Source organism: Emys orbicularis, chromosome 7, assembly GCF_028017835.1.
Source record: "Emys orbicularis isolate rEmyOrb1 chromosome 7, rEmyOrb1.hap1, whole genome shotgun sequence".
Taxonomy (NCBI): Eukaryota; Metazoa; Chordata; order Testudines; family Emydidae; genus Emys; species Emys orbicularis.
The window spans coordinates 99760834-99782514 of record NC_088689.1 but is presented as its reverse complement, the minus strand read 5'-3'; the positions used below and the strand labels follow the sequence as shown (position 1 = coordinate 99782514).

The window sequence follows — 21681 nt, the reverse complement described above, 5'->3', positions numbered from 1 at the left end:
GGGCCTCTGCCAATCTACCCTAGTCTGGGCACAATCCTTTCCCCTGGCACAGCCCTTGTTCCAGCTCAGGTGATAGCTATGGGATTTCTCATGGCTGCAGCCCCCTTTGTTCTGTTCCACCCCCTTATATAGCTTTGGCACAAGGTGGGAATCTTTTGTCTCTCTGGGTCTCCCCCCCCCCTTCTAAAAGGAAAAGCACCAGGTTAAAGATGGATTCCAGTTCAGGTGACGTGATCACATGTCACCGTAAGACTTCATTACCCACTTGCCAGCACACACGTATACAGGAAGACTTACAAGTAAAACAGAGCCATCTACAGACAATTGTCCTGGTTAATGGGAGCCATCAAGATTCCAAACCCCCATTAATGGCCCACACTTTGCATAATTACAATAGGCCCTCAGAGTTATATTTCATATTTCTAGTTTCAGATACAAGAATGATACATTCATACAAATAGGATGAACATACTCAGTAGATTATAAGATTTGTAACGATACCTTACAAGAGACCTTTTGCATGAAGCATATTCCAGTTACATTATATTCACATTCATTAGCATATTTTCATAAAATCATATAGAGTGCAACATCACACCCTCCTCCTGAACTTACTGCCAGAGACTTGGACACTGACCATGGCGGAGGCAGTATACCTAAAATTCATTTTTGGGCTCCCCTCTGGGACAGACACTCCTGTGTCCCCCAAAAGAGAAAGAGACCCGGATCCAGCTGTGAGCTCACAGCTACCAGCTATGACAGACCTTTCACTGGCCAGTAAAATCCCCCCCCTTCACTCAGGTTGGGCTTGCTTCCAGCTACAGAGTCCTTGGGGTTTGTTCCCACCGCAGCAGTCACCAGGACCCCAACTTCCAGCTCCAGAATTCATGTCTCTGTGCACCTCTTCCACTTCATTACAGCCAGTTCATGCTTCTGGGTCTTAATTGCTTTGTCTTTTAAATCCAGGGTTTGCTGGTGGGCAGCCTTTTCCCATGCAAATTGCACATCAATTTCCATTTGTTTTCCCTTTAGACCATCACTCGATGAGCTGGCATACCACAGAGAACCCCCTCCTGCCAGAACAGGCACCCCTCCACTCCTGTCTTGCTAAGTTAGACACTCCAGTCAGCTTCAGCACAGACACAGAGATTGGGCCACACCCATCTGCAGTGTCAGGGTTCCCTCCCCACTCTTAACTCTGGGGTACAGATGTGGGGACCCGCATGAAAGACCCCCTAAGCTTATTTCTACCAGCTTAGGTTAAAAACTTCCCCAAGGCACAAATCCTTTCCTTGTCCTTGAACGGTATTGCTGCCACCACCAAGTGATTTAAACAAACATTCAGGGAGGGGCCACTTGGAGCCCTATTTCCCCCCAAAATATCCCCCCAAACCCCTTCATCCCCTTTCCTGGGGAGGCTTGAGAATAATATACCAACTGATAGGTTAACAAGTGAGCAAAGACCAAATCCCTGGTTTTTAGGACACTGAAAATCAATCAGGTTCTTAAAAGAAGAATTTTATTTAAAAAAAAGCAAAAGAATCACACCAGCAAAATCAGAATGGAAGATAACTTTACAGGGTAAATAAAAAGATTTAAAACCCAGAGGATTCCCCTCTGACTTTGCTTCCCAGTTACAAAACAGGAATAAAATTACCTCTCAGCATAGGGAAAATTCACAAGCTAAAACAAAAGATAATCTAACATATTTCCTTGCTATTACTTACAATTTCTGTAATTTTAGATGTATCATTCAGGATCTTTTTAGGAGATGTTTTTTCCTGCCCTGGTCCTCTCTCTGTCTCAAGAGGGAACACACACATAAGAGAACAAACAAAGCCTCCCCCTGATTTGAAAGTATCTTCTTTCACTATTGGTCCTTCTGGTCAGTTGCCAACTAGGTTAATTGAATTGATTAACCCCTTATAGATAAGTGATTCTGTACCTCTGGCCAAGAGGGATTTTATATTACTGCATACATAAAGGTTGTTACCCTTCCCTTTATATTTATGACAGTATTACATCTAGAAGGCCTTACTAAGATCGAGAGCTCTCCATCCCACTGCACTGATCCCGACTGGGACCCCCTTTGTCCCACTTAGGGTGACCAGATGTCCGATTTTATAGGGACAGTCCCAATTTCTGGGTCTTTTTCTTATATAGGCTCCTATTACCCCCTACCCTGTCCCAATTTTTCACACTTGCTGTCTGGTCAACCTAGTCCCACTGGGCACTGCACTGACCCCGACCGGGGCCCCCCATCCTGCTGGGCACTGCACCGACCCTGACTGTGATTAGAACCCTTCTGTGCTGGGAGCTGCACAGACCCTGACCGCCACTGGACCCCCTTGTGCTGGGAGCTGCATAGACACATTTTAAAACACAGTCTCTGCACCCACAAGCACTTGAAATCTAAATAAACAGACAGACAAAGGGTGGTAAGGGGACATAGAGGCAAAGTGACTTGTCCAAGGTAACACAGGAGGTCAGTAGTAGAGCATCCGAGGAATTTTATCTCCCAGTCCCCTGGCTCTAACCACTAAACAACATACCCCTCCCAGAGACGGGGATAGAACCCAAGAGTCCCAGTCCCCCAGTCCCGTTCTGTTTTAACCATAATGTTGTCATACAACACCCATTGCAGGCATCAATGTCGAAAACACACAAACAGCACACACGAGAGGCTCTGAATGAGACGGTTCCATGCTTTTCCAATCTATTCAAAGCAAACCATGCAGCCAATGACAAGCAGCTTCCATCCAGCATCTCTTGCACTCATTCACACTCACTCCCTTTAATCCTCAGAGAGATTCTTCTTTAAATCATCTTCTTCAAGGAGTGCAGAGAGTGTGATGGTTATTAACCAGGAAGTTGGGTACAGAAGGAAAGATGAGCCCAGATTCCATACCAGAGAAGAATTCCTCCCATTGTAGGAAACACTGGGACAAGGGGCAGCTGAATTTTAGGGGATTAATGGTGATCAATCCCACCAGTAATGTCACTGCTGTGTCCTGGAGAGGTGGGTGGCAAATGGTTTTCTGGTCCTGCTAATAGTTTTGAGAGTTCAATTTTTTTTCTCATCTCGAATCAGGACAAAAAGGTCAAAAATCCTGAAAACATTCACAAACTGAACAACAAAACCTTTTCTGGGTTTGGGTCTGTGGAAATATTTTCTTTGGATTTCAACCTTTTCTCTTTATTAAGCGGTTTTAGGCCTAATTAGCTTAAATTTCTAAACAAAAAGTTGTTTCCAACCAAACCACCCGAAATTTTCATTTAGAAAAATGTTGGAACGAAAAATGTCGACAATTTCAAAAAAAAGTCCTCTACATTTTGTTGAGTCAGGAAATGTGTTAAAACGGACCTTCTTTCAGCATCAACGAATGGGAATTTCTCAACAAATCTTTTTTCATCAAAAAATGCCTAACCAACTCTAATGTCATGTGGGCTGTGTACAGCAGGATGCAGTACCACCTGCTCCCACTGGAGGAGCTGCTCTTAGGTCTGTAGTACACCTGGCTGGCACCAGGGGAGTTCTGATCCTTCAGCACATGGATTGCTGGGAGCAGAGGGGAGAGGCATAGAGTAAGAGATGCAGGCTTCAATGGGGCCATTGCAACTCAGATTGTAAGGCAGTATGCACATGCTCCTTGAAGCCAATGCTGGCTTGGGTAATGCAGAGAGTCAGACTAGATGATCAGAATGGTCCATTCCAGTCTATGAAATGGGAAGAGCAGGTCTGAAAACAGACTGAGATCTGAGTTTCCACATTCAAGCCCTGTATTAGAGTCAGTCTGTGAGTGCAGAAAGGAGTCAAATTTCATTGTGGGGACCTAACTCTGTAAGGTATTTATACAGTCCCCATTACATTAACAGCCCTCTTTTTACAAATGGGGAAACTGAGGCACAGGAAAACTAAGGCCCAGATCCTTAAAGGTTTTTAGGCACCTAGCTCCCATTGATTTCAAACAGCAACTTACCCAAGAGGTCTATGTCCGAGAAAGGAATAGAGCCCTGGTCTTCAAAGTCCTCAGTAGGACCCTAAGCATTGGTCCCTCCATCACAACAACAAAAAATTACATGCAGCAATAAGGCTCTATACAGCAGCAGCTGAAGTTGAACCCTAGACTTTAAAGACTGCCAGTACAAACTGATATCATTTGAGCTACAGGAGAAGAGATAAGTAGGGCTGTAAATCTTCCTGCTTCTGGCCATAATGCAACTGGGGTTCAGGAGGAAATGGTCACTGGGGCACTCAGATGGGCACACTGGTCTGATCTGGTTTGGCAATTCTGATGTCCCTATAGCAATAGCCCCAAACCCACATCATCATTGCTGCGAGCTGCAGCTCTAAGAGTGGCTCCTGCAGCCCCTTTTTCAAATAAGGGCTCACATGCCATCACGTTAGTGGGAGGGTTTGTTTGATGTGTGACGTGATATTTACCAAGGTTCAACAAACAGATGAGAAATACAGGGACAATAACATAAGCTGCCGGAAAACTTCTGCATTTTTACCTCCTTCCCTCCTGCCTGGGCAAAAATTGGATTAAAGACGAGAGAAGCAAAGCCACACGGGGATGGAGCGCAGAAGGGTTATAAAGTTATGCTAGTCTTTGGAGAAGGACAATGCAGGTTATTCTCCATATGGAACTCACTCAGGTACAGTAGCTGTTGCCTACTTTCCAGGCATGTGTTAGGCGCTGGTGAGGTTTTATTAATGCAGCACTTTGGAAAGTAGGGTGGGCTTATGGGTAAGGTGCTAGGTTAAGCTGGGTCATTGGACAGCTTTATTCGCTTCCCAGCTCTGTCACCAACTCCCTCTGTGACCTTGGAGACAGTATGGATTAGTGCAGTAGCTCTCAACCTTTCCAAACTACTGTATCCCCTTTCAGGAGTCTGATTTGTCTTGCGTGCCCCAAGTTGCACCTCCCTTAAAAACTACTTGCTTACAAAATCAGACCTAAAAATACAAAAGTGTCCCAGCACGCTGTTACTGAGAAAATGCTCACTCTCTCATTTTTACCATATAATTATAAAATAAATCCACTAGAAGATAAATATTGTACTTACCTTTCAGTGTATAGTATATAGAGCAGTATAAACAAGTCATTGTCTGTATGAAATTTTAGTTTGTACTGACTTCACTAGTGCTTTTTATGTAGACTGTTGTAAAACTAGGCAACTAACTAGATGAGTTGACATACCCCCTGGAAGACCTCTGGGCACCCCCAGGGGTATGCATACCCCTGGTTGAGACCCACTGGTCTAGTGGATAGAGTACTGGCCCATCTCCACATTACCTTGTAACCTATGTTCATCTGGAAGGCTGGTGCTCACTGTATAGTTCTGTACCTGCTGGAAGTGGGAATTCTATTCCTGGCTCAGCCACTGGCCTGCTGGTCAGTTTGGGCAAGCTGCATCGCCACCCTGTGCCTCAGTTTCCCTGTCTGTAAAATGTAAACTTGTGGCGTGCTTTGAGCTGTCTGGCTGAAACGGGATGTACAAGAGCTAGGGGGGTTATCATCTCAGCTTCCCCACACGTACGGTCCTGCATAGTGCAAGTAGCTTGTAATCTCCTCGGGACAGAGACTCCCTCCCAAACTGTGTGTATGAAGAAGGGGGGTGTCTGTATTGGGAGGAAAACGTAGCCGTGCTGGGTTGTTTTCCTCTCCAGACATCCTCCCTGTGCTAAACACCATCAAATGCGGCTTGCAGCATTTAAAATGCGGTGTGATTTACAAAAGAATGAGTCATTTTGCTCTCCAGAGCCATTCACTGCTAAAGGACACAGCACATGCCCTGCAGAATTTGCAAGGGACTTTGTGTTTTCTAAATAAATAAGTTGCATGGTCAAATGGCTCAGGCACTAATGTGAACGCAGCACAGCTCGGTTCAATTCCCAGCTCTGCTACTGACCTGCTGTGTGGCCTTGGGCAAGTCCCTGTCCTGCTCTCTGCCTGTTTCCACGCCCACCCTTTGTCTATTTTGATTGCGAGCCCTTTGGGGCTGTCTGTCTGCCATTATGTATTTGTGCAGCACCTGGCACAACAGGGTCCTGATGTCAGTTGGGGTCTGTGCCATGCCCAGCACAACAGGGCCCCAATTGTGGTCGGGGTCTGTGCAGCACGTGGCAGAACAGGGTCTTCACCCTGATGAGGGTCTGTGCAGCACCCAGCCCAGCAGAGTCCCAATCTGAGTCAGGGTCTGTGACGCACACAGCGCGATACGGGCCTCAATCATGGTCAGCATCTGTGTAGTTCCCAGCTTGTCATGGCCTTAATCTGGGTTAATGTCATAAATGTAACTTTGGTGGAGCTACGCTGATTTACAACAGCTAAAAATCCAGCCTACAGCCCAGGCCACCAGCAAGCACAGCATTGAAACCAAAACCTAACTGCACAGCTAAGTAAATAATCATTGTCAATTAGAGGCATATTTGAGCCAATTAGAAGCAATGGGGCCTTGCGTTGTGATAGCGAAGGAGTTTGTCCATATGGCTGATGCTCTCCAGACGACAGACCTCAGAGGCCTCATTGTGGGTCACCCTTGTTCACATGATCCTTGTATTCCTACCGGTAATTAGAATGATGCTTGCTGGCCTTGAGGTAATGATGGGAGCAGTCTGCTCCCTGCCATAGGTTGGCCTGGTCATGTAGGGCGGGGCCTCTGCTTTCAGAGAGTATGGGAGCAGGGGTGGCTCTATGTATTTTGCCGCCCCAAGCACAGCAGGCAGGTGGCTTTCAGCGGCATGCCTGCGGAAGGTCTGCCGGTCCCGCGCCTTTGGCGTACCTGCCGCCAAATTGCCACCGAAGCCGCAGGACCGGCGGACCTCCCACAGGCATGCCACCGAAGGCAGCCTGACTGCCGTCCTCACGGCGAACTGCAGGCCGCCCCCGTGCGGCTTGCCGCCCCAGGCACGCGCTTGGTGCGCTGGTGCCTGGGGCCACCCCTGTATGGGAGTCAAGCAACATTACAAACTAGACAATGAGAAACAAGTTAGGAGCCAAGCCCAGGGAGGGCTGGGAGTCAGGACTGTGGGGTTCTACCCATAGTTCTGGGAGAGGAATAGAGCGTACCTACTGCAGGTAGTGGGATCCAAAATCTAAAGGCCCGCCCCCTCAACTGAGGGGGAGAAGCCACTGAATCCAGCCGGCAAGCGAATATGAGGGACAAAAAATGAAAAAAATAGGGCAGGAGGGAAGGTCAAAGGTTGAAAATCAGGGATTCCCAAGGGGACACCGAGCAGAGAACCCCTGGCAGCACCCACCACTCCTCAAAGGTGTCTAAAGAGTTAATGGACACCACCCGGGGGAACTCTGCCCAGAGAATGATCAGACGAGGGACAGGAAATAGTCCCGTGACTGGCAGAGTGCACTCCCCCCACAAAAACCCTCCCCTGTCAAGCTTCCTCCTCCTGGTTTAGTGGATGGCCACCAGGAGGAGGTTGACAAGGAGGTCTCATGACTTCATGGGGCCACAGATAGGCTGTGCAAGGTCAATAAGTGAGGGGGCAAGTGCAGCCAGAGCCTCAGTAAGAGGTTCTGGAAGAGCCAGAGGTTAAAGCAGGGGGGTTGTACATCAGGACTCCGGGGGTCTAGTCCCAGCCCTGAGAGGGTCTAAGGGTTAGAACACAGGGGGTGGGAGTCAGGGCTCCTGAGTTCTATTCCCTAAAGATTTTAAACACAGGGGTTGCAGGATTGGTTCTAGGTGACGAAGCTCAGGGAAGCAATGGCTCTTAGGCAACAAGCTAGGGGAGTGATTCCCCTTCTCATGTACACAGACTTGCGCTAGTGCGAGTATAAATAGCAGCGTGGCCAAGGCAGCATGGGTAGCAGCAGCGGAGGCATGGCTTAGCTGTGCCAAGTACAAACCCACCGGTTTCATCTGGGTTTGTACTCAGCCCGGCTAAGCCATGCCTCTCCTGCGACTACACTGCTATTTATACTCCTGCTTCCTTGATGAGAGCTAGCACAAGTACATGTGCACGAACAGGGGAAATCAGAACCCTAGTTTACCGTGTAGCCATAGCCTTAAAGAAAGCCAGGGATAGAGGTCACCTCTTCTGGGGCACAGTGCTGGCTGGAGGAGCTCAGGGTGGGATTTCTGAGGAAGGAAATTGCACATGGCGTGTATGTTCCACATGTTGCCAGGGAAATGGACCTTTGTTTATATTTCTGTAAATAAACAGATTACACTAAGGATTCTTTTCTTCCAAACAGAATCACACCCAATTTCAACCTATGCAGAAGCAATAACAACAACAGGGGTGGCAGATTTTTACTGGGAGGCTTAAAAGCAAAGTGCCTCTAAACACAGGCAGATTTAACAAGTAGAGCCCATGTGTGGTGCCTACATTCAATTTTCTTACCGTGCCACCATCTGATCCCATTTTAAAGGGACATGACTTGCAAGGCATCCTCCAGAAAGAAAGGAGAAAAGTTCTGACACTTCTCCAACAGTCTCCTCTGCACCCTTCCAATCAGAAGTTGTCCTGAGCTGTGAAAAACACACCTGATCAACCCCATCCCTTGAATTACAGGGCAGTAATAGAGCCAGGGAATCAAGGGGCTGAGGGTTATGTTCACAAGGAAAATCAAACACCGATGAACTGGCACTAGCAGGGATCTGTGCAAGGGAGGAATTGGGATCTTCACTCGCAAAGCCCAAGGGGATTAAATTGCTAACATAAAAGCATGTAGCAACTGGATCTGAGGTACTTATATGACTCCCACCACAATAGTATCTGAGCCCCTCACTATCTTTAATGTGACAAAACCCCTCAGAGACAGGGCAGTGCTATTATCCCCAATTTACAGAGGGGAAAACTGAGGCACAGAGCAGCTAAATGACTTGCCCAAGTTCTCCCTAGACTCCCCAGGCAGCCAGCTGAGAATGTGGCCCCCCCTAATCTGTGGATCTCAAGGCAGGAATTTCAGTATCATTAGCCCAAATCTTGCCCACATTTGTACCACTCTAACTAGGGGGGTGTTGTGAGATTTTAAAAACCCCAGTATAATTAAAGGAGCATGCCTGAGTGTGTAGACAAAGCATTCTGAACCCTTTAAAGGATGCCAAGGAGGAGCAAGGGGAGGGGAAACGCAGTTCCTGGTGCTTGGGAAAGGAGAGGTCTCTGGGGCTTTGCATCTTGCTTTTTGCTTCCACAGCACCATGCAGACCCAACTTCCCCCTTCAATTATTCATGTACCATTCACTTCCCATCACTGCTGCTTGGGTTGCCAGAACCCAGCAGTCACTCGTGAGCTGTAACAGGTAAAGAAAAGAAACCCACTCTTCCCTTTCAAACCAACCAGAAGTAGGAAGTCTTTGGCAGGGGCTGGGGGGATGACTGGGAACAAGATGGAATCTGTGGGACATTAGTGTGTAGCAAGATTCATGCCCGGAGCCGCTGCTCAGCCAAGCTGCATCCTGGGGCAGGGACTATGTTTTTGTTCTGTCTTCGTACAGTGCCTAGCACAATGGGGTCCGACTCCTGGCCCATGACTGGGGCTCCTAAGTGCTACTACAATTCCACAGAGCAGTGAGGTTTAGGAACGGCCTCCCAGTAAGAGGACTGGAAGGCAAACAACCTTGTTTCTGGGATTCTATGACAGGGTTGCCTACAATAGCAGGGACTGGACTCAGTGATCCAGGAGGTGCCCTACAGTCCTATGTTCCTAATACAAATAATAAAAATGAATAGCAGTAACGAATTGGATGAATAGAGCTGGTCAAAAAAAATTTCATCAAGATGTTTGTTTGGACAAAAATGGCTTTTTAAACAAATACATTTTCATTGTGCTGGAATTTTTCCTTTTTATTTAGAATGAAAACATTGCAAAAAGCAAACATTTCTAATTGTTGTTTTGTTTCAATGGTAGGGGGCAGGGGGGCCAACCACTCACTTTAAAAATAATTCTCCACTGAAAAAAGAGGAGAGGAATAGTGAGAGAAAATAGGTTTCTCCCCTCCCACACTGAAACCAATTTATCCAAGTCTCTTCTCATTACTCATCTGAAGCCCTCTCATTATTTCTACTATATCTTTTGGGTGGCCAGAGAGACATAGATCTTAAGGCCAAAGGGGACCATTTCTGCTGTATCATTTCTGAGATGAGGATGACCAATGAGTTTAGGTCAGAAGGGACCAGTGTAATCATCTAGTACAACACTGCCCTAAGAATTCCATCCAGTGACTCCTACACTGAGGCCTGGCCCAGAAAAACACTCCGATTACTGTGTTATCGCTATCCCCATCCTCTCATGGAGCCAGGCTGTGCATGAAGCAGAGACTGAAATAGCATGAGACAGCTATGGATTCCCAGTCACCAGTCCAGATTTCATTTAGCTAAAACCTCATCTAATAATACAAAAACCTGCACAAGGTTAGGAAATGAATGATTGATCTGTCATCTGGGGGGGGGGAGTTGTCTCCTCCCCCCGCCCCCCAGCATCTTGAAACTGCAGTCTAGATTGGTAGGACTGATTGGAGGCGCACTAGACAGCTGTCTACTCCTCAGGGGAAAACACACGCTTTAACTTTTACCCACCCCTGTGTACAAAATGGGCCAGATCCCCAGCTAGTGTAAATCCTCAGCTGGTGCAAATCACTACATTGGCTTCCACAGTGTGATGCTGTTTGAAACAGCTGAGGGTCTGACCCTAAACACTTGTTTTATCCCCACTTGGTGCACAGAAGATGTCTGTAGTGTATTAATGTGTGAAACTCACCCCTGTACAAAGACCCAGCAAAGACTCTCTCACCTTAAATGGTGCAAAGGCTTTGTGCTGGCCCCTCTACACAGGAGTGAATATCACCTAGGGCTGCCTGGTCCTTAAGATTTACTGGGGCTCAGCGGTACCAACAGCCTTGCTACTAGCAGTATCACCAACCTCAAGAGATCAGAAATAGTGATTCAGACCCAGAAAAATCAAGATCAGCCTAGAAAATGAGATATTTAAAGACTATTGTACATTTTGGTCTGTCTTTTGATGTTTGAACTCCCCTGCCTACACCAGCCGGGGGGGAACAGGGCGGGGGGGGGGGGGGAGAATGACGACAATGAGGGTTGCCAACTCTGACTGAAGCTATTCCGGGAAATTTTTTTCCCCCAACATGACGTAATGTCATTTTCTTAAAATATCCTGGATTGCTTTCAATAGTCACCAGGAGATCGATGCCAATTCTGGGAGAGGCTCTGGGGGACTCCAGGCCAATCCTGGCGGGTTGGCAACCCTATCGACAATTAGTGCTGCCCACTCCCCAGAATGTATTGGGTAAGGTCACTTTGGCCCCTGCTGCAGGAGCTCTCACCCCCTCATCCACCCATCCCGTCCAGCAATTAATTCTGCCCCCCAACCCAACAGCTGAGCTCCCCAGCCCCTCTTAGTCCAGCCCTGCTCAGTTCAGCCCCCCCAGCCTCACCTCTGTTCCTCCTGAGGCTCTTCACCCCCCTCTCCTAGTTGGGGAGCTGAGTGGGATCCTCCCTACCCCTTCCTGGCTGGCGGGGCAGCTCCAGGGGCTCTTTAACCCTCTCTGCCCCTTCCCAGGCTGAGTGCTGCAGGCCGGGGGCGGGGGCGGGCAAGGAGCAGAACCACCATCCTGTCTGAATTGCTCGGGGCAGGGGGAGGCAGAGCTGTCCCGAGCTGCTGGGCTCTTTAGCTCCCTCCTCCCCTCCTGTGAGTATGGCTTTGGGTTGCTAGGGGGTCTTGGGGAGCGGGAGCCAGAGGGAGAGGGGAAGAGAATTCTGCCTGCAGCAGCTCTATTTGGTTAGTCTGCCCCAGGAGGCAGACAAGTTGGGCAGATAGCCAATTAGAGGACTCAAGTTCACTAGAAAGCTGGTGCTTCTCACTTCATGGCATGACTGGCTCCAACCCCAGCCAAAATCATGTCTCTTGATAAAGAAATCTTAGACCATGGCTTAGAAGTGGGCAACACTCCAGGAACATGAGTCATGTGGCTGAAGTGCTGCAGGGTGTAGTACTGCCTGCTGCCACTGGGGGAGCTGGAGATGCTGAAAACCTTCACCAGATCAGCCTCCAAGATTCAAGAAACAGCCCGGAGTAAACAGGTTGCTTGTTTAAACTTGTTTTGAAAAGCAGCATGGCCTTCTACATCTTTTCCAAAACTAGAGCCCTTGAGCTAAGCCACTCCATAAACCAGCAGCAGTATAGGGCATAAGACAACGTTAATCATCATAGTAGATTTACTTGGACTGGAAGCTCTTTGAGGCAGGGAGCTTCCATCTCTTTGTTCTGTGTTTGTATAGCACCTAAAGCAATGGGGCCCTGGTCCATGACCAGGGCTCCTGGGCACTATCCCGGTACAGATAATAAAATTACACACACAGATTTACACTGCTCTGATTCCATCCATTTATACTGCACACATAAGGTCGTTCATTAGAATACTTAGCAATGGCCCAGCAGCTAGCGCTAGGCTGGGCTAGGTTTCACTAGACCTGGGTTCTATGCCCGGCTCTTTCACTGACCAGCCGTATGACCCTCAGCAAGTCCCTTCCCCTCCCTGTGCCTCTGTTTTCCCTCCCAACCTTTATCTGTGTAATTATAAGCCCTTTGGTGCAGGGACTGTCTCTCGCTGGGTGCCCGAGCAACAACTAGCACAACAGGGTCCTGATCAGGTGGGGCTAGTAGGAGCTGCTGTGATATAGTAAATATTATGTGGAGAGGGATGCCGTCCAATTTTCAAAAATAAGATTAGGTTAAAATAAAATTAGGGTTTTTTTTAAATTGAGGATTATAAAATTAGATAAAACAAATAAAACTAGATTAGATAATGAGAATTTAGCTAGATTCATTATTATTAAACTTAGATACACTAAATAAGACTAGAAAAATGTTGGAGAGACAACGTGGATGAGGTAATATCTATTATTGGACCAACTTTTGTTGGTGAAGAGACAAGCTTTCGAGCTTCACAGAGCTCTTCTTCACCTGAAAGCTCGAAAGCTTGTCTCTTTCACCAACACATGTTGGTTCAATAAAAGATATTATCTCACTCATCACGCACCTGTCTTTCATATCCTGAGACCAATATGGCTACAACACTGCAAACAAAATAGAAAAATATTTGAGTTATTTTTTGTATTGGGAGGTCTGGTTCTCTTTCTATTCCTGGAAGTGTGTGAAATAGAGGAAGTCAACAACCTTTTTCCCCAACCAAAAATTACTTTTGAAATAAAAAACAGATTTTCTCATTTTTGGTTTGATCAAAATTATCCTGTCTTCTGCCCCCTAACAACAACAAAACAAAATGAGAATAGAAACGTTTTCATTAAAATGTTAGTTTTCTACAAATGAAAATTTTGTAAGGAAGACCAAAAACATTTGGTTTCCAATATTTAATTGGGGAAAGACGAAAATAACTTTCTGCAAACTTTTGAAGGGGAAAAGTGATCTTTTTTTAAATTTCTGGTGAAAAATTAGTATTTTTCAGCCAGCCCTGGGATACAACACGTTAATAAAAATGATATCTAGTTCTTCCATAGCACGTTCCATCCATAGATCTCAAAGCACTTTACAAAGGAGGTCAATATCATTATCTGCATTTTATAGATGGGGAAACTGAGGCACGGAGTAGGGAAGTGACTTGTCCAAGGTCACGCAGCAGCCCAGTGGCAGAGCTGGCAATTGAACCTGGGTCTCCTAAGTCCCAACTCAGTGCCCTATTGGTGTGGTTCTTTGTCTTTCCCAAGTGGTGTATGCCATATATAGCCATTTGTAAGCCTACTATTGCCCCCTGGCCAAACAGACTTTTCAAGGGTTACATGAGCTTCGCTTTAATTCCTTCCTAGGACTGGGCTGTGGTTTCCTTTGCAAAGCTGAGAACCTATTCACTATCGTGCCTCCTTCCTTATTCCACAGCTGTCTCTGTTAACCGACACTCGGAATCAGAAACAAGGACAAGAAACAGGTTTCTCTCTTTCTTAGGAATCCCGGTTATTAAACGTGCCAAGAATTCATCAGTTATTTCCAGGCATCTGGTGTTTGGTTGCATGGAGGGGTGTGTCTCCCCATGAGAATATTTGCATTTCCCCCTGTTTGCACAACTCCACCTCCGTGTGCATGTGCACATGCATATATGCATTTCCCATTTCCCAGCCTGAATTGGGCATTATTCACACAGAAGCTGAACAACTTCACAGATCTGCTCCGGTGAGTATATTTTGCTCCTGCTGCTGCTACTATGCAATAAACTCTGAGCCACTGGCAGACCTTAGAGAAACAATGGGCACTGGGTGGAGGGATTTGTGGTGGTAAACTCTGGACTGTGATTCAGTAGGTCTGGGTTCAATTGCCAGCTGTGCTTCAGACTCATTGTGTGACCTAGGGCAAGTCAGTGCTGTATGCCTCAGTTTCCCCCTCTGTATAACAGAGTTAATAACCCTTTGTCTGTCCAGAATGCAAGCACTCTTGCTATGTGGCTGTACTGGGCCCTGATTTTGGTGGGAGCTCCCAGTTGCTACCATAGCACATATAACAACAAGGAGGAGCAGTGGCAAAAGGGTCTAAGTATATTTCACTTGTATTCTTCAAAAGCTGGACCATGTTAAGGCAGATTCTTCCCAAGGATTTTTGTTTTATTCCAGACCGGAATCTTAGTTGGCCAGCCATTAACAGTTCATGTTACTCTCTTCCTTCTGGTGTTTTGGCCAAGATGGTTTTAAAAAGTGACAGTTGATTTCAGGTGCCATTTGGGGGCGGGATGGGACGGGACTGTCCAACTTCAGATACCTTAAATGGGCCTGATTTTCAAAGGGCAGGTAGCTGATGCTCTGAAGGTGTCTCAAACTGTACCTTGTAGGTGGCTGGCCTGTCTCTCCAGCCCAGGATTAATGCCATGCCTAGGATCTGTTCAGGGCCTTTCATCAAGCCACCATTTATTAATTGCAGTGATCTTTAGCAAACCCCAAAATAAAGCAGTTCAGCATAGAAACCACCTCTTTTCCCCTGAGCCAGGGTTTTCTGCAAAGGCCTATACGTCACAGGTTCCTACTCTACCGGCCACTTACCTGAGAGTAACCCTGCTCCCTATCGCTCTTCCCCTCCCCCCATCTTGACCCAGCAGTTTGCTGCCAGATTCTCTCTGCTTCTGCCAGCTCTCGCCACACCTGCATCATTTGCTGGCTTTTATAATCATCTGACACCTTTCCAGCTGGGTCTGATCAACCCAAACACCAGTTCTTAAAGGCACTCTGCCTTAGAACAGAGGTGGATGATCCCAACCCCCCTGGCCTATAAAGGGGTAGACCTCCCTGTTACACACATTGAAAAAACAATGCATTCAAAATCATTAGTCAATTTCAAAACTTTTGGACTGTATTTTTCCTGAGCTCTTGACAGTTCTAGATGCTAGTGATCAGAGAAACAGGCATTTTCTCCTACCAGTGTAGCAGGAGAGCTTGATTTGCTATCGTTCAAGTTTTCTGGGGGCTCCTTCTGTGCCGCTGGGAAAGCACCTAGCTACATCCTTGTCAACTGCAATGAGGCAAAAGTACCTCCTAATAGCCTTGTTAATTGCAGTTAGGTGGAGGCAGCTTGGAATTGTATGCAACAAGCCAACAGATCACCTAGCTCAGAGGATGTGGAGCTGCAACCATATGGACTGGACCACGAAAGACAAAGGTTGGATGCAACAAGGACAGAGATTGTTGCATGAGGTTGCACACTGGTAGATTAGGGTAGATTCCTCCCCCTACCCTCTGTGGAGCTCCACTACACTAAGCTCCTGTCAAAGTTTGCTTGGAGCAAAAATTGAACCTGTCCCTTTTACTAGAGATAGAACAGCTGTACACTAGGGCCCCTATAGGGTTAAGGACCCAAACCTGCATCATTGAAATAAACAGTAGTTGTGATATTGTCTTGAGTGAAAACAGGGTCATGGTCTAAATGTAGCTATTTGAGGGTTACCTAACAGTGTCGGAGAGCCGTGAAAAAGTAACTACTTTTCATTGATACAGGTGGCCTCCAAAATGTGACGTCTTAGATGTGTCAGTGCCCCACTACCATGGCAACATCATTGGACTGGAGAAGGGACATGAAGTTTCAAAGAAACAATCTTGATAGCAAGGTGAGTATCCTGTGATCTCCTTTGCCACTCCAGGCAATGGGCTCCAGGGTCCCCGAGATCCAACCTTCCCATTGGCTCCCTCTTCTTATCATTTGTATGGTAGTGTGTAGGGCACTGCCTAGACCCCGACCGAGATCAGGACCCCCATCATGCCAAGCGCTACACAGACACAAAGTAAGAGATGGTCTCTGCTCCAAAGAGCTCACTATCTAAATAGACAAAGGTGAGAAGTGAAACAGGCACAGGAAGGGGAAATGACTAGACCAAGATTAATAGCAGAGTCAGGAATTGAACCCAGGTGTCCCAAGCCCCAGCCCAGTGCCCTATCCATTAAAAAAACCTGCTTTTCTGCACAGAATGTGACTTACCCAAGATCATAGAGCAACCAAGCCAGGAATGAACCCAGATCTCCTACCTCAATGCCCTCGCTACCCAGCACTTGGGTGGGGGGAATTTCATGTCAAGTTGAACTAAAACTGAAATCTTTTCAACATTTTTGGCAAACCAAAAACTTAAAAAAAAAATATTTTGGGTCAATGTTTTGTTTCAATTTGAATCATTTAAATTTTTGAATTTTTTTTAAATAATTGAAGGAAATTTCTGAATAAAAATTGTTTCAAACCAAAAAATTGAAATGTTTAATTTACAAAATGTAACATTATGATTGGAGGGGTGGGGGCTGAGGGTTTTATGAAATTAAAATTCAGCAAAACCAACATGAATTCACAAAACATCTGTGTTGCCAAATCTGCATTTTTCAAGGAAAAAAATATCTGAAAAATTTCATCCAGCTCTAAATCTGACCCTTCTCCCAGCTCAGTCAAGTCTCTTTCCTCATTCCAGGAGGCCTCCTCAGACTGAAGACCCCTGCTCACCTTTCTTCTTCCAGCCAAGGGGCTTTGAATTGGAGTGGTGGGACCCCAATGTCATCCCAGTACGCTATTCTGGGAGAGGTGAGACCCCACCCCAGCACCATGAACCTTTCTAATGTCCCACCAGGCCTCAATGGCTCCCAGGGAGGCCCTGGGCCTATCCTGTATGGGGGCCATTCTTTGTGGCAGGTGGTGTTGATTGTGCTGATGACTGGGATCCTCTCACTGGTCACAGTGGTGGGCAACCTGCTTGTGATGGTCTCCTTCAAAGTCAACAGCGAATTGAAGACAGTCAACAACTACTTCCTACTCAGCCTGGCCTGTGCTGACCTCATCATTGGGGCAGTGTCTATGAACCTCTACACCACCTACATCATCATGGGCCACTGGGCCCTCGGCAACGTGGCCTGCGACCTCTGGCTGGCCCTTGACTATGTAGCCAGCAATGCTTCAGTCATGAACCTCCTGATCATCAGCTTTGACCGCTACTTCTCTGTCACGCGGCCCTTGACCTACCGGGCCAAGAGAACGCCCAAGAGGGCAGCCATCATGATCGGCCTAGCTTGGGCCATCTCCTTCATCCTTTGGGCACCCGCCATCTTGTTCTGGCAGTACTTTGTTGGGGAGCGGACAGTGCCCTCAGGAAACTGCCATCTCCAGTTCCTCTCTCAGCCTATCATTACTTTTGGCACGGCCATTGCAGCCTTCTACCTGCCGGTCACCATCATGATCATTCTCTACTGGAGGATCTACCGGGAGACTGAGAACAGGGCCAGGGAACTGGCTTGCCTGCAAGGCTCAGAGAGCAAGAGCATTGTCAGGCCAACCCCCAACAACGGGCCTAAAGGAGGTGGCGTAGGCAGCAACTGCAGCTCCGAGCGGTTGCAACCCATCAAGGTTTCTTCTGCTGTGGCAAAAGCCCACACACAGGCCTGCTGCTTCCCCAGTTGGAAGAAGGCCAGGCTATATGTGGAGCAGAGCAGCAATGGGAGCTGGATCAATACAGAGGAGGAGGAAGAGGAGGACGGCTCCCCTGATTCCTTGACATCGTCTGAGGGAGAGGAGCAGCCCTTTGAGGTTCAGAGTGTCTGCTCGGTGGTGATCCGGCTGCCTATGATTGGCAGTGTAGCGCAGCCACCACTGCCAACACAGAAGCCAACCCGGGACCGGGAGAAGCTGGCTGGAGGGCCATGGGCAGGAAGGAATGGCTTGTGCAGGATCCTAGCCCAGTCTCCTGCTGCCATCGAGTCCCCCAACATGGCCAAGAAGCCGTCAAACAAAAAGATATCACCAATGAAGGAGAAGGGGGCGTTGACTGCCAAAAGCCATCTGCGGAAGAGGAGCAAACAGCTCTCCCAGCGGAAGACCCTCTCCCTGATCAAGGAGAAGAAAGCAGCCCGAACACTGAGCGCCATCCTGCTGGCCTTCATCCTCACCTGGACACCCTATAACATCATGGTGCTGGTGTCCACCTTCTGCCAGGACTGCGTTCCTAACAGCCTCTGGAAGCTGGGCTACTGGCTTTGCTATGTCAACAGCACTGTCAATCCCATGTGCTATGCCCTGTGCAATAAGTCTTTTCGCAATACATTTAAGATGCTGCTGCTGTGCCGCTGGGACAAGAGGAGGTGGGGGAAGATGCCCAAGCACGTGGTGGCCTTCCACAGGGCTCCAGCACACTGAGCAGGCGTGGGGTGAATTCCAGAATGGTGAGCCAGGCACGGCCAGTGTTGGGAGCCAAATGAGGTGGCGGCGGGGCAGGGGCGGGGAGAATGGAAATTAGCTTCTAAGGTGGGAAGTGGAGGGTGAATCAGACCATGAATTGTTGAGACTGTATGGTGGAGATTCTCAAACTGTGGGGTGTGCCCCCCAGGGGGATACAGAAAAATGATGGGTGGGGCAACCCCCACAGGAGGTGGGGAGGGAGCGCCACCCAGCCTTGCTCTGCTCCGGCCCTGCCCCCAGCTGCAGGCCTGGCTCCCGGCCCCGAGACACCCCCAGTCTCAGCCCCCGACTGGCCTGGATGCGGCTCCATTCCCAGCCCCACTCCCATCCCCATGCCCAGCTGCGGCCCCAGCCTCGGCTCCCTCACCCTGGTCTGCATCCCGCCCTGCCCCCCTCACCCTCAGCTGCAGCCCCACTCCCAGCCCCAGGAGGGGGGGCGTGCACAGAAGTAATGGGGAGGCATAAGCCTGAAAAGTTTGGGGACCACTGCTGTAGGGTATCCCTGCGTCATCAGTTGTGGCTAAGGCCAGCACTGTTAAAGAGCATGGAGGGGGACAATTCCGCTCTTGCAAACATGCATGCACCTTGCAGTAAACTTCATCAGTTTAAGTGCCTACAAGGGGAACAGAAATTTGATAATAAAGGGCTCTTCAGTCTAGCAGACAATTAGGATCCTAGTTAAAAACATGCTTTATAGTGGAAGACTCAGGGAACTCATAGTAAATAATAGTAAATAAACTATTTCGCTTATCTAAGAGAAGGTTAAGGGGTCTATAAGTATCTACCTGGGGAAGAAGAGCTCTGTGTAAGCTTGAAAGCTTGTATCTCTCACCAACAGAAGTTGGTCCAATAAAAGATATTACCTCCCCCACCTTGTCTCTCTACATGGGGAAGAGAAATTTGATAATGGAGGGCTCATTGAACTAGCAAAGGTCTAACAAGAACCAATGAATTCAGACAAGAAATAAAGTGCCTGTTTTTAACAGTGAGGGGAATTAACCATTGGAACAACTTACCAAAGGCTGTGGTGGATTTTCCATTGATGGCAATTTTTAAATCAAGATTGGACAGTTTTCTAAAACATCTGTTCTAGTTCAAACAGGAATTATTATTCAGGGAAGTCCTATGGCCTGTGTTATACAGCCGGTCAGATTAGATGATCACAGTGGTCCCTTCTGGCCTCATAATCTATGAATATAAGAGTGGGGACTCCACTGCCTCCTGCTGAAGGATGAATGGACTTGGTGGAAGTAGCATGGATGGTGGGTGGGACAATGCAGATCCTGGACACTGCTGAGTGGAATTTGGCCCTGGGAACTCATCATGTGAAAACAATTAATACACTAGACCAAATCTTTCCTAAAAGGGCTCTATGCCAGCTCTAGGAGTTGGATCTGGTGGGTTAGAGCAGGAGGAAAGTGGGAGTCAAAGACTTGTGGGTTCTATTCCCAGCTCTGGGAAGAGAGTGGGATCTAGTGGTTACAACAGTCAGTACTAGGGGCCAGGACTCTTGAATTCTATTCCCAGCTCAGGGAGGGCTGTGTTGCCGCTGGAAGCCGAGGTGCCAGCAGCTCTTATCAAGATATAACAAGCAAATGTATTACGAGTGTCTCAATTTGCTGTTCCTTGCCTTTTCCCCCTAGATTAAATCCTGGGCTGGGATGAAGAATGTCAGGCAAACTGCACTGCAGCGGAAGAATGGGATCTGGCTGTGATGCCAGAAGGGGAATTCCTCCGAGACGATCATGAACCCAGCCTTTGGGGTCTGGGTGAGGATACAGCTGGCAGGTGCCGGAACACCATGCCACCGTTTATTATTGTAATCTTGAACTCATTGTCAGATAGCGACTTTCCTTAAAACCTTGATGAATGTGGATGTATCAAAAGGAAAACAAATGGACAAAGCTGGCTCATGTAGTGCTCTGTGGTTGAGATAAACTGATTTAAAACCTGGTTTAAAATCTAAGCCACAGGGCCATTGAAACCAGTGATCCATGGTTGTGACATGACCTCTTGGGATTTTCAGCTCTTTCCAGTCTTTATGCTTTGACTAAGAGGACACTTGACCTTCCACCTATTCAGCCACAGAGACAAGTGCAGTCTAGCCATCCTACTGCTTAGACCAGGAAAATGGGAGTCAGGACTCCTGGCTCTTCATGAGGAGTGTGTCTAGTGGTTAGAGTCAGAGACTGGGCTGGAAGGAGAGAGGGCGTCTAGTGCTTAAGAGCAAGGACCGGGGGAAGACTCTGGCATTCCAGCTCCAGTTCTGGGAGGTCAGTGGTGTCTAGTGATTAGGGCAGAGGAGAATGGTAGACAGGACTCCTGAGTTCTTCTATTTCCCAGCTCAGAGTCAGAGACTGGGAATCAGACCTGGGGGGCAGGGAGGGCTAATGGGGTAGAGTAGGGTGGCACTGGAAGCCAGGACGCCTGGATTCTATTTCCAGCTCTGGGAGGGGAGTGGTGTCTAGTGATTAAAGGTGGGGGTGTCTGGGCTCTGGAGTTCCATTCTCAGAGCTTGTGACCTTGGGCAATCATGGGTGGTAAAGCTTCATTGGTTGAGTTTTAGAAAACACTTTGTAATCTGGTGCCAGTGAGGTGCAGAGTATCATTACACTGCACTAAGAGAGATGGAAACTGAAGGTGACATGGGGAAAGATGACATCTGGAGTGGGGAAAGACAGCAAGCATAGTTGCACCTCCATTCTTCCCATCAGGGTCTTAAAGTGTCCCATTCAACCACATGGACACAGGATACTATTAATAACTCACTCTGTCCCTGGCGTGCTCACAAGGATTAGTGTAGAGAAATTCTTCCCTAGTCCCTGTTGGAGTGGTATAGAGGGGCATGGATGAGCATCTCTCTAAGGGGGTTATAGAGGCCCCATTACCATAATATCTAGCCACCTCACAGTATTTTAATTAGGGTTGTTAAGCGATTAAAAAAATTATTTGTGATTAATTGCACTGTTAAACAATAGAATACCATTTATTTAAATAT

At 47.6% G+C, this 21681-nt stretch overlaps 1 protein-coding gene across 1 annotated transcript; it reads left to right on the top strand.

Moving 5' to 3' along the window:
* The first annotated feature begins 17009 nt into the window (after nt 1–17009).
* CHRM1 (cholinergic receptor muscarinic 1) lies at nt 17010–18641 on the top strand. Its single transcript, XM_065408050.1, has one exon. The coding sequence runs from the start codon at nt 17010–17012 to the stop codon at nt 18639–18641; it is 1632 nt and encodes a 543-aa protein (XP_065264122.1).
* The last annotated feature ends 3040 nt before the right edge of the window (nt 18642–21681 follow it).

Coding starts and splice junctions, on each gene's coding strand:
- CHRM1 (XM_065408050.1), top strand. CDS start 17,010: ATGTCATCCCAGTACGCTATTCTGGGAGAGGTGAGACCCCACCCCAGC.